The sequence below is a fragment of the Cherax quadricarinatus genome, chromosome 63 (assembly GCF_038502225.1).
Source record: "Cherax quadricarinatus isolate ZL_2023a chromosome 63, ASM3850222v1, whole genome shotgun sequence".
NCBI lineage: Eukaryota > Metazoa > Arthropoda > Malacostraca > Decapoda > Parastacidae > Cherax > Cherax quadricarinatus.
Genome location: NC_091354.1, coordinates 13,794,677 through 13,808,557, shown reverse-complemented (window position 1 = coordinate 13,808,557; position 13,881 = coordinate 13,794,677). Strand labels below are relative to the sequence as shown.

General features: G+C 42.9%; 1 protein-coding gene across 1 annotated transcript in view; it reads left to right on the top strand.

Moving 5' to 3' along the window:
- Positions 1 to 13,881, top strand: part of Ehbp1 (Eps15 homology domain containing protein-binding protein 1) — a 488,549-nt gene that overhangs the window by 106,940 nt on the left and 367,728 nt on the right. The window contains exon 2 of the mRNA XM_070098683.1: positions 8,640 to 8,756. Within this exon, the coding sequence (XP_069954784.1) occupies positions 8,653 to 8,756 (104 nt within the window). The 5' untranslated portion in view covers positions 8,640 to 8,652. The remainder of the gene's footprint in view (positions 1 to 8,639; positions 8,757 to 13,881) is intronic.

Genomic DNA, 13,881 nt, shown 5'->3' with positions numbered 1-13,881 from the left:
TACACTGATTTTGCAAAATCATTAGGAATAGCATATGTAACCATAGTGTAATTGCATATAAAATGCGAGCAAAAGAAATAAATGGAAAAGTGGACAGATGGATATTTAACTACTTAACTAATTGAACCCAGTGAGTAGTAGCAAACAAAATGAGGTTGGAGGCTGCCACAGTGAAAAGCTTTATCCCCCAAGGCACGGTACTTGTCCACCTTCTGTATCTTGTTCTTATACCCTACTTTAACAAGGACATAAATCATAGCGCCATAACAACCTTCCCCGATAATACCAGAATGTCTGCGAGAGTGGAGTCCGTCGAAGACGGCGAATCTTCAGGCGGATATTAATGAAGTCTTCCAGTGGACCTCAGACAACAATATGATGTTTAACGAGGACAAGTTTCATTTGTTCCGCTGTGGAAGAATGGTGGAAATAGAGATTGTAACGGAGTTCAGGACGAATTCAAATTATTCAAAGTCCCATATGCGAGTCTTGGGAGTAATGATCTCTGAAGATCTTACGTTCAGGGATCACAACGATGTTGTTATTGCTATTACAAGGAAAAATGATAAACTGGACAACTAGAATTTTTAAGACAAAAGATGCTGAGCCAATGGTGATACTTTTCAAGTCACTTTTTCTCCCCAGGCTAGAGTAGCTACTGCTGTATACTAACTGCCCCATTCAAAGCAGGCGAGATTACTGAGCTGGAAAACAGAGAATTTTCACTGCGTGTATACTCTTAAGCATCTGAACAACTGGGAACGCTTGAAGTCCCTTCAACTGTATTCCTTGGAATGTAAGCAAGAATGGTTCAAGGTAATTTACTCCTGAAAAATCTTGAAGGAACTAATCCCAATCCTGAGCAACAAAAATCACTCCATATGGCAACAAGAGACTTAGCAGATGATGCAAAATATTTTCAGTAAAGGGCAGGAGCGCGACGAGTACACTAAAAAAGAACTCGATGAGTGTCAGAGGTCCCCGTCTCTTCAACGCCCTCCCTCCGTGCATGAGGTGAATTACTAACAAATCCCTGTCTGTCAAGAGGTAACTGAACAAGTTCCTCAAATTAGTGCCTGACCAGCCGGGCTGTGGTTCGTACGTTCGGCTACGTGCGGCCAGCAGTAACAGTCTGGTTGATCAAGCCTTGACCCACCGAGAGGTCTGGTCTGGGACCGTGTCGTGGGGGCGTTAACCATCGGAAACGCCCTTTAGGTATCTTTTAGGTCCTGCCCCTCCGTGCCCTACCCTATCCTGTCCTGTTTTGCCCTGTCCTACTCTGTCCTACCCTACCATACCCTGTCCTACCCTGTTCTGCCCTGCTCTATCCTATCTCATCCTTCCCTGTTCTTCATTGTCCTTTGCTGTTCTCTCCTTTTCTGTCTTTTCCTCTCCTGTGCTTCCCTGTCTTGCCCTGTTCTAATCTGCCCTGTCCTAAACTGTCCTTCCCTACCCTTATGCCTTGTCCTGCCCTACCCTTATGTCTTATCCTGCCCTGACCTGTTCTGTAATGTCCTGTCCTGTCCTACCCTGTCCTGACCTGTCTTCCTTGCATACCTTCTTCCTGCTCATCATTCTTTCCTTTTTTTTTTATCCTGCCTGCCTGCCTGCCTGCCTGCCTGCCTGCCTGCCTGCCTGCCTGCCTGCCTGCCTGCCTGCCTGCCTGCCTGATTGCTAGTCTGCCTGCTTTATCTTGCCTGCTTTGTCTGTCTGCCATATCTACCTGTCTTATCTGCTGGCTTACACTGCACTGGCCTACCTGCTCTGCTTGCACTAACTTGCCTGCTCTGCTTGCACTAACTTGCCTGCTCTGCTTGCACTAACTTGCCTGCTCTGCTTGCACTAACTTGCCTGCTCTGCTTGCACTAACTTGCCTGCTCTGCTTGCACTAACTTGCCTGCTCTGCTTGCACTAACTTGCCTGCTCTGCTTGCACTAACTTGCCTGCTCTGCTTGCACTAACTTGCCTGCTCTGCTTGCACTAACTTGCCTGCTCTGCTTGCACTAACTTGCCTGCTCTGCTTGCACTAACTTGCCTGCTCTGCTTGTACTGACTTGCCTGCTCTGCTTGTACTGACTTGCCTGCTCTGCTTGTACTGACTTGCCTGCTCTGCTTGCACTAACTTGCCTGCTCTGCTTGCACTAACTTGCCTGCTCTGCTTGTACTGACTTACCTTCTCTGCTTGCACTAACTTGCCTGCTCTGCTTGCACTAACTTGCCTGCTCTGCTTGTACTGACTTGCCTGCTCTGCTTGCACTAACTTGCCTGCTCTGCTTGCACTAACTTGCCTGCTCTGCTTGCACTAACTTGCCTGCTCTGCTTGTACTGACTTGCCTGCTCTGCTTGCACTAACTTGCCTGCTCTGCTTGCACTAACTTGCCTGCTCTGCTTGCACTAACTTGCCTGCTCTGCTTGCACTAACTTGCCTGCTCTGCTTGCACTAACTTGCCTGCTCTGCTTGCACTAACTTGCCTGCTCTGCTTGCACTAACTTGCCTGCTCTGCTTGTACTGACTTGCCTGCTCTGCTTGTACTGACTTGCCTGCTCTGCTTGTACTGACTTGCCTGCTCTGCTTGCACTAACTTGCCTGCTCTGCTTGCACTAACTTGCCTGCTCTGCTTGCACTAACTTGCCTGCTCTGCTTGTACTGACTTGCCTGCTCTGCTTGCACTAACTTGCCTGCTCTGCTTGCACTAACTTGCCTGCTCTGCTTGCACTAACTTGCCTGCTCTGGTACTGACTTGCCTTCTCTGCTTGCACTAACTTGCCTGCTCTGCTTGCACTATGACTTGCCTGCTCTGCTTGCACTAAGTTGCCTGCTCTGCTTGTACTGAGATGCCTGCTCTGCTTGCACTGAACTTGCCTGCTCTGCTTGTACTGAGATGCCTGCTCTGCTTGCACTAACTTGCCTGCTCTGCTTGTACTGACTTGCCTTCTCTGCTTGAAGTAACTTGCCTGCTCTGATTGTACTGACTTGCCTGCTCTGCTTGCACTAACTTGCCTGCTCTGCTTGCGCTAACTTGCCTGCTCTGCTTGCACTAACTTGAGTGCTATGCTGGATGGGCACATATGGACTTATGGCTTGCACTAAGTTGCCTGCTCTGCTTGTACTAACTTTATGCTCTGCTTGACTAACTTGCCTGGAGCTCTGCTTGCAGGTGAAGTGGAGTTCCTGCTCTGATTGTACTAATGGAGTTATGCTCTGCTTGCATTAAGTTGCCTGCTCTGGCACTGAATGGAGCCTGGCTTGCGGTGAAGTGGCTTGACTGGAACTTGCCTGCTCTGCTTGGACTAACTTGCCTGCTGGATGCTTGCACTAACTTGCCTGCTCTGCTTGGACTGAAGTGGCTCTGTGCACTGAACTGGATGTACCTGCTCTGCTTGCACTAACTTGCCTGCTCTGCTTGCACTAACTTAAAAATAGAAGGGAGGAATTCAATAAAAAAATCTTTGCATTAAATAGAAGTAAAGAAATTAAGATTGGGTACGAGAAATGGAGTTGTGGAGGAGGTGAAGTGGAGTGAGTGAGGCTGGATGGGTACATGAGATGGAGTTATGGAGGAGGTGAAGTGGAGTGAGTGAGGCTGGATGGGTACATGAGATGGAGTTATGGAGGAGGTGAAGTGGAGTGAGTGAGGCTGGATGGGTACATGAGATGGAGTTATGGAGGAGGTGAAGTGGAGTGAGAGTGAGGCTGGATGGGTACATGAGATGGAGTTATGGAGGAGGTGAAGTGGAGTGAGAGTGAGGCTGGATGAACACTCTTGTAGCGTGCTATCCTGAGGACACACTTCACTTGCAACAGTGACCTTAACACCATGTTGCAAGAGACGAGGAGCGGATAAGTGAGAGTTGATGTTTGTCTACTGGCTAGTTTGGTGTTAACCTACTGGCTGGCTAGTTTGGTGTTAACCTACTGGCTGGCTAGTTTGGTGTTAACCTACTGGCTGGCTAGTTTGGTGTTAACCTACTGGCTGGCTAGTTTGGTGTTAACCTACTGGTTGGCTAGTTTGGTGTTAACCTACTGGCTGGCTAGTTTGGTGTTAACCTACTGGCTGGCTAGTTTGGTGTTAACCTACTGGCTGGCTAGTTTGGTGTTAACCTACTGGCTGGCTAGTTTGGTGTTAACCTACTGGCTGGCTAGTTTGGTGTTAACCTACTGGTTGGCTAGTTTGGTGTTAACCTACTGGCTGGCTAGTTTGGTGTTAACCTACTGGCTGGCTAGTTTGGTGTTAACCTACTGGCTGGCTAGTTTGGTGTTAACCTACTGGCTGGCTAGTTTGGTGTTAACCTACTGGTTGGCTAGTTTAGTGTTAACCTACTGGCTGGCTAGTTTGGTGTTCACCTACTGTTTGGTTTGGTTGTTCACCTACTGACTAGTTTGGTTGTTACTTATCTATTAGCTAGTTTGGCGTTCATTTGCTGGCTAGTTTAGTGTTCATCTACTTGCTAGTGTTGTTGTCCACCTTGCTAGTTTGTTCATGCATTTACTCGCGTGTCTTTATGTATTTACGTGATTATGTGCGCAGGGGTCGAGTCATAGCTCCTGGTCCCAGCTCTTAATTCTTATCGGTGAGGTCTGTGTGGTGTTTGTCTGCACATCTTCATCTGGTGAATTTCACTAAGACTCCAGTGGTACCTTCTAACAATGGTTAGTTGCCTGGTAGGCAAAGCTCTCGCTTCACACGCTGAGGGTTCGGGTTCGATTCCCGGCAAGGGTGAAAACATTGGGCATGTTTCCTTATACCCGTTGTCCCTGTTCACCCACCAGTAAAATGGGTACCTTGGTGTTAATGGACTGGTGTGGGTCGCATCCCGGGACAAAATTGACCTAATTTTCCTGAAATGCTCTGCATAAGAAGCGGCTTTCTGTATAGTAGTACATCATTGATATCAGCTAGGACTGTATACCTGGTACATGTACTTGTAGAAATAAAAATATTATAATGGTACTTTCTACTGATGTTACTGTCTAACAGTGGTACTTTTTAACAAAGGTACTTTCTAAAAATGGTACTTTCTAACAATGGTACTTTCTAGCAATGGTGCTTTCTAACGTTCCTAATATTTACCTACAACTTTAGTTGTCATGACTGTCCCCAGGCTCACTCCTTGTATCTCAGGCTTCACTTCTGAGTGTTGTATATGTAGTGAGCATGTCACTCATCGTCCTTCTTAATTCTGGTATTGTAGTCATGTCACTCATTACCCTCCTTAATTCTGGTATTGTAGTGATCATGTCACTCATTACCCTCCTTAATTCTGGTATTGTAGTCATCATGCCACTCATCGTCCTCCTTAATTCTGGTATTGTAGTCATGTCACTCATCGTCCTCCTTAATTCTGGTATTGTAGTCATCATGTCACTCATCGTCCTCCTTAATTCTGGTATTGTAGTCATCATGTCACTCATCGTCCTCCTTAATTCTGGTATTGTAGTCATGTCACTCATTACCCTCCTTAATTCTGGTATTGTAGTCATCATGTCACTCATCGTCCTCCTTAATTCTGGTATTGTAGTCATCATGTCACTCATCGTCCTCCTTAATTCTGGTATTATAGTGATCATGTCACTCATTACCCTCCTTAATTCTGGTATTGTAGTGATCATGTCACTCATTACCCTCCTTAATTCTGGTATTATAGTGATCATGTCACTCATTACCCTCCTTAATTCTGGTATTGTAGTGATCATGTCACTCATTACCCTCCTTAATTCTGGTATTGTAGTGATCATGTCACTCATTACCCTCCTTAATTCTGGTATTGTAGTGATCATGTCACTCATTACCCTCCTTAATTCTGGTATTGTAGCGATCATGTCACTCACTAATTTCAGCCTCCACCTTCCGGGGCCTAAGTTCCGGCGACAGTCTCGTTGCAGAACTTTGGATCATATTTGGTATGTTGGTATGGTTCATCAGGTGTAGGTTCCATGGTGGCGCCACATACTCCATGGAGGCGCCACATACTCCATGGTGGCGCCACATACTCCATGGTGGCGCCACATACTCCAAGACAGAACTGGAGTACGTTGTGCAACCTCCTAAATGTATCTGCGTTCAGGTTCCTGAAGGGGAAAAGTCTATCATGTAAAAAAAAAAATATGAGAAGAGACGACTTTTTTATTTTATTTAAAAAATAGTGCATAATTTAAAGAATATTTTGGTGTTTAAATTTTCTTTCTATGATTTTTCTAAGACGAGTTATCGGAAATGACGAAATTCTTTGCAATATAATTTCCTGTCAAAAATCTTAGCATATTTTAAGATATTTTTTGTGTTTTGTTAATAGTTCTTAGATTATTATTTACTTTTCTATTTTTAGTGTATAAACTCATTATGCAAATGAGGTTCAGTGGGCAATTAGAATAAAAATTTAGGTATTTAAAGAGATAAAACAAGTTTTTGTTTGGATCGGGAGATTATCTGGGAAGTTATTAAGTTATTTGTATGTCTAACTTTATTATGTATGAAGAATCATAATAAACATTTGCTATATTATACAAGTTATTGAACCCCATGTTGCCCCCCTCAAGGGTTCCTTGACACTGGTGAGGGGCTCTTGATCTAGGGAATTGGGTCTGTGCTTCGGTTCCTTGAATTGAACCTGAGTACCTTCCCCCCCCCCACGTGCTGTATAATCCTACGGGTTTAGCGCTCCCCCATGATTATAAAATTAATCCCATGTTGTCACTTCCCTTTAAATCACCACTCAAGTATTTTATTATTTTTTTTTTATAGAAAAACCGAAAAAAAAAAATAATCAAATTTTTCAGATTGAAAAGAACAAGACGATGCAGTATCTTACTTTTTACAACCTGGAAAACTTAAGTAAACCAGTGTTGGTGAGGGGCTCTTGATTTAGGGAATTGGAACTGTGCTCCAGTTCCCCGAATTAAGCCTGAATGCCTTCCACATACCCCCCCCCCCCGGGCGCTGTATAATCCTACGGGTTTAGCGCTTCCCCTTTGATTATAATAATAATAATAATAATTTAGTAAACCAGTTTAAATGGTGCACATGTCGTGTGGGGTTCGGTAAGGAGATAAGAAGATTGAAGGTAGACACACTTGTTGGATGGTAACGATATATATATTGTCAGACTGTGGTAATGGGAGATGGGGGGAGCCCCGCCTGCAGTGTCCTGCCTTCTACTATGCCTATGCGTCGACTGAGGCCGAGGTAGCTCGTCTCACTCGCTCGCTGCATCCCGTGACGTCATACAGTCACAGGCCTAAGGGATCTTCTATATAAAGCACATGGATGGTACTATGATACTCTATACAACACATATAAGGGGCCCGGTGGCCTGGTGGCTAAAGCTCCCGCTTCACACACGGAGGGCCCGGGTTCGATTCCCGGCGGGTGGAAACATTTCGACACGTTTCCTTACACCTGTTGTCCTGTTCACCTAGCAGCAAATAGGTACCTGGGTGTTAGTCGACTGGTGTGGGTCGCATCCTGGGGGACAAGATTAAGGACCCCAATGGAAATAAGTTACAGTCCTAGATGACGCACTGATTTTCTTGGGTTATCCTGGGTGGCTAACCCTCCGGGGTTAAAAATCCGAACGAAATCTTATCTTATCTTAGCAACTATGCTGACACACACTGGCCTGCAACACTCTTGCAGTGTTCAGTTTTCCAGAGTACATCCGCCGCTCTTACCTTACCTGAGCTAATTTTTTTTTATTTTTTTTTCAGGGCTGTCACCATGAAAGTTTTATAATGTTATATTTCATTATAGATACGTTTTTCAGTATGTAAAAATGCACAGATAATCCGCACTTAGGTGAGTGAAACGTATGACGATGTTTCTGTCCAACTTGGACACTATTACTACGTTTCTGTCCAACTTGGACACTATTACAACGTTTCTGTCCAACTTGGACACTGTTACAACGTTTCTGTCCAACTTGGACACTATTACAACGTTTCTGTCCAACTTGGACACTATTACAACGTTTCTGTCCAACTTGGACACTGTTACAATGTTTCTGCTTTGTCTGCTTTCTTGAAGAGAGCCAGGGGTTGTTGATCACCTCATGCACAATATACCTTTACCTTTGATATATACCTTTGATGGGCTCCAAGAGTTTTTCTATTCCTGGAGCCCGACCATTGGCCAGGCTCGTCTGGTATTTGCCTGGCCAACCAGGCTCTTGCTGCTGGTAGCTTTCTGACCCAGCGGTTTTGGTCCCTTATAAGGCTCATCCTCAGTCTTCAGATTTATCTGTTTATGATTTGATAAAGCCTACTGTGTGGGCGAAACGTTTTTATTAAAGGATTACATTACACAAATAACCCGCACATAGAAGAGACACTGGTTGTGACTTTGTAAATGGTCCAAGTCGGACCGAAACGTCGTCGCAAGCTCCTCTCTCCTATGTGCCGGTTATTTGTGTATTATTGCAGCCACGGTATTATGCCTTTTCGATATTTAAAGGATTACATTATACTGTATTTGTATCTTCATTTTCCATCGTGTCCGTATTTTATACTATTTATCTTCCAAGATACTTCTTAGGATGTAGCTAATAATATTAATGAATAGGCATGATTCATCTATCGTATTAACAGTATTGGAATGATTTTTTTTACGTTGGCTGATGGTGGGGTTCTTTTGCTCTTATTTCAGGTCCGATGCCAGGATGGGGTCGGTCTGGAAGCGGTTCCAGCGCATCAACAAAAAAGCTGCCAAATTCCAGTTTACAGCTTCCTACCATGAACTAGCCCTCACTGCCACTGCTAAATGGTACGTCCAAGTTAGTCTTCCTTGCACTTGACTACTACTACTACTACTACTACTACTACTACTACTACTACTACTACTACTACTACTACTACTACTACTACTACTACACTGCTCACGCAACAAGTTGTGATTGTAAATAATGGTTTAGTGGTATAGTTGTGGATTTGCAGTGTAAGGCTTCAGTTTGGTTTCTAGCAAGGTTACCAGTTTGGTTCCTAGCAAGGTTACCAGTTCGGTCCTAGTAAGACCACCAGCTCGGTCCTAGCAAGACCAACAGTTCGGTCCTAGCAAGACCACTATATCAGTCCTAGCAAGATCAGTTCGGTCCTAGCAAGACCGCCAGTTCGGTCCTTGCAAGACCAAGACTACCAGTTCGATCCTAGCAAGACCAGTTCGGTCCTAGCAAGACCACCAGTTCGGTCCTAGCAAGACCACCAGTTCGGACCTAGCAGGACCACCAGTTCGGTCCTAGCAAGACCACTAGCTAATGCTGGATTTTGCTCTGATTGCTACAACTTTCGTGGTATATTTATCAAAAAGTTGCAAAGCCATTTACCTACTTTCCCCCATTATACTTATTGTCCTCATTTTATGTGCAGTCGCTCTATAATCGCAGTTGTTAAATGCCTTTGCTAAATCTGTATATACCACATCTGCGTTTTGGTTTTCTTTCAAAGCTTGAGTAATTTTCTCAGAGTTTAGTAACTGTGAGACGCATAACCTTCCCGCTATAAGTTCACGCTGATTTGGGCTCTGGAGGTTCTGGTCTTTCATAAAGTTTGTAATTTAGCGTCTCATCATTCTTTCAAAGCCTCTTATGATGTGCGATGATAGGGTTACTAGTCTGTATTTTTAGTTGGTGCTCTATTACCTCCTTTATACAAAGGATATATATCTGCGTTCTTTAACGTCTGGTGAGTAAGACTCATGTGTACAACAGTCGGGTATCTTTAAGGGGCACGTCAGTTCCCCTGTTTTCTAATAATGTTATTTTTTTCCCCTATAATCTACCTTGTCCATAATTACTATCGCATTTGCTTTGTCTGCTTTCGTAAGGTGAAGTCCAGGATCGTTCCTTAATTCCTGGCATAACTTAACAAATCTTTGAGGAAAATTGTGTTGCAAAGGTGTGAGCTTCTAGCATTCATTTTCATTATTTACTTCTCTTCTAATTTTATTCCTAATGCTAGACACAGATATACCAAAGTTATATTCTACATTCTCCTTCAGGGTACTCTTCTTGGCTAACATATTAACTTTATCATGAAGGAGTAATCCAATGTGTGATGGGATCCATAGCAATTGTACATTAATTCCCTTTTCCCGGATATGTGAGTATCTATACCTGGCTTCTCCAATGAGCATGTTGTTCGAGTCATTATATGAGTCAAGAGCCTTCAGTGAGACATAGAATCAGTAATTATGATAGAGTCAAGCTCAGTGTCATTAGGATTGCAAACAATTCAGTTTGCAGTGTAGTTGCCCAGTTGTTAATTCTTATGCCTAACTCAGCAAATTTATTATTGTTCTTAACAAGGGAGGTGGCAACAAGAGCAGATGCAGCCCTGCCAGGAGACTCCTGTTTAGATCCATCAGTGTATATAACTTGTGATAACTTATTACTACAGCTAGGCGAGAAATTTCTTCTTGAGCAGTTGCTTTAACAAGTGAGATAAGGAAGGGATTACTAGCAGTGAGCTTCTTGGGAGGGACTTGCAGGTATGTGATATTAAATGAACACATCTTCTATGGAGGGGTGAAATGCTCTTGTTGCCTACAGTGATACAGTTCATGCAGGTTATAAAACTTAATATAATTGCATGTTTTTATAATCCATTTAAATCTGTGTGTATTTACTTCTAGACATTTAGTAAGGCTCATACTGACAGTGTCTGGTTCATTTCTTAACATTCTAATGCCGAGTACAGTGTTAATCTCAATAATCCTATCACTGATACTAGAAATACCAAGCTCCTTCCTCATATTAAGAAACATTGTAGGTTTGGGATAATCAATAATAATTCTGAGAGCTTCATTCTGCATTAACTCCCAGGGTCAGAGAGAACTTTCCCTAGCTAATATCAACATGGGAGCAGCATAATCAATTAAGGACCTAACAATGGCTATGTACATCATTCTCACGATTCCCACATTAGCACCACAGTTGGGGTTATAGCCAGCAACAGCTTTGCGAGCATTTAGATTATCTTTGCATTTCTTATTTAGTTGTGGTATGGTAGATTTATTAAAGGGTACATCTACATCAAGGTATCTGTAAGATTTAACGTAACTAATGTTTCCACCCAGCAGACAGATGAGTGGTGGATGTAGTTTGCTTGTCAATATCTTAGTTTTATAGGAAGATATGAGGCATAATCGATTACAAATTGCTTGAACTTCTTTAAGAATGGTACTCATCATCTTATGTCCTGTTGTACAGATCATGATGTCATCGGTATAGCTTATAGCTATATGTTTAGGTGAGGCAGTGAGAGCATTTAGGAGAGCATTAATCAGAACATTAAATAGCATGGAACTGAGAACTCCTCCCTGCGGTGTACTTAAGGGACATTTCTTTACATTCGCTTCTAAAGCCTTGATGGAGGACAGATGATACTCTGTATGACAGGTATCCTATTATCCAGCAGGGTAAACTACCACCAATATTAGTTTTGGCTAGTTCATGTAGTATAACGGTCCTGTTTGCAGTATCAGATGTAGATTTTAGATCAAGAAATGTGGGAAAACTAGTAGAGATGTGCGTGCAGTGAGAAAGGTGGAAATACAATTCTGCACACTTTTACCTTTCATGAACCCATAGAGGTAGGGGGAAAGTTGGTGTCTGATCCTGTAGTACAGTCTGTTAAGTATCATTCTTTCAAAATTTTACAAAGACAACTAGTTAAGGAGATCGGTCTAAATGTATCAGGCTGTTGTGACTTAGGGATAGGCACAATGAGACTATTGGTCCAGGAAGTAGGAAGAACACCCTCAATGTAACAGAGTATACATTGCTAACAAAGGGTTATCAGGCACGTGCCTTAGAGTTCTGAGGATATCATAGGTTATACCATCCTCTCCAGGAGCGGTGAGGATGGTATAACCTATGATATCCTCAGAACTCTCAGGCACGTGCCTGATAACCCTTTGTTAGCACTTTATAATCTCAGTTACAGTGAGGGTGCTCTTTTTACTTCCTGGACCATAAAATTTTCTCTTATACGTTTAAAGATATACTTTTTTCATTTCTGTTAATGTAAAAATTACTAATTTTGTACCAAAAGAGCCTTAGAAAACTTACCTAACGTTATTATAACAAGCTCAATTTAATTTCGCCTAATCCAACTAAATATATTTTAGATAAGTTTACAATAATTTAATAATAAACAAATACAATGAAATATATGTTTTTTCGTTAGGTTCAGAAGGATTTTTGTGAAATTATTGCATACACAAATTTTCACTTACCTTATTCGGCAAGAAGAACATTGCTATTTAAGCAAAAATCGCAAGTTTTACCTATTCGGCACAACATATATATGGAAAACGGGAAGAACTCAATGGGACACTCGTGTATAAAATGCAAGAAGCTCACCAAATAGAACGAAAAGAAATTGCTAGGGATCTGGGTATAATAATGTCAGCTGACCTGTCTTGAAAGGTACACAATAAGACAAACGTCATGACAGCCAGGAAAATAGCGAGGCTGGTAACGAGAACTTTCAGAACAAGGGTAATAGTGCCAATGGCGACACGCTTTTTTTTTAAATCACTTGTGCTCTCTCTCTTAAAATATGGGTCCATTCATGGGAGGAGAGATATCAGAGCTGGAACAGATTCAGAGATCATTTATGACCCACATAGAGCCAGTAAAGCATTTAAATAACTGGGAACGCCCCTAAGTTATAAATACATGTATGCACTCATTGGAGCGGAGGGCAGATGCATGATAATACATACCTGGAAAGTACGTGAGGATTTAATCCCAAACCTGCAAACTGACATTAAAACATATGGCAGCGAGAAATACGGGAGGAAATGTAAAATGAACCCAGTGAAAAGCACGGGCACCGAGGACACAATGAGGGAATATTGTAGCAACATCCATGGACCCAGATTGTTCGCGCTCTACCATAGGATATCAGAAGCACTGCCGGAACAAGTGTAGAATTTTTCAAGGGGAAACTGGACAAGTATCCCATTCATGTGCCTGATCAACCAAGCTATGATGGATATGTGGACCAGCGGGCCGCCAGCACCAACAGTCTGTTTGATTGGGTAGGTACAAAACAAGTCTGACCCAGAGCAGGGCTCCGGGTGTAAGACACCTTTCAAAGGTATATCATGGGCACATTATCCTGTGTTACATTATATTGCATTACAGTTCCTTATATTACATATTACATTGCAGTCCCTTGTATTACATTATATTACATTAGCCTCTTTTACTTCACATTGCCCTGTGTTACATTGCATTACATTCTATTGGCCTTTGTTACGTTATATCACATTATCGTGTGTTACGTTACATTATATTATCGTGTGTTACATAACATTGCGCCTCCTTGTGTTACATTATATTACATGTGTATATTATGTCGGTTACGTGCTCGGGGGATGGGGGGGGGGTTGTCTCCCCCAGCAGGAAGTGGAGGGCAGCAGGTCGGCTTCGTCTCCCCAACTCATCTTTAGGTAACACTGCTGCTGAGCTGCTACTATGTGTGCCTGGACACTTGTAGCTGCTTAGGTGTACCTGCGGCTACTTGTGGCTATTTAGGTGTACCTGCGGCTACTTGGGTGTACTTACAGGTACTTATGTGCCTGAGTATCAGTTACGTGCACCTATTTGTGCAGTAGCACATAGAATGAGGTCAGGTGGTATAACGGGAAGAGTAGACAGATAATTATTCAATTTTCTGATAAACAGAATACAATGAATGTAAACAAGACAAAATCTAGTCTTAGCAGTGTAAAAACTGAGTAATCCAAGGCACGGTCCTGGCACCTTTACTGTTTCTCATCCTCACAGAGTAATCCAAGGCACGGTCCTGGCGCCGCTGTTTCTCATTTCTCAGTATATACGTCGCTGTCATGTATTCCCCTATCCATCCTGTCCTCCAGTGCA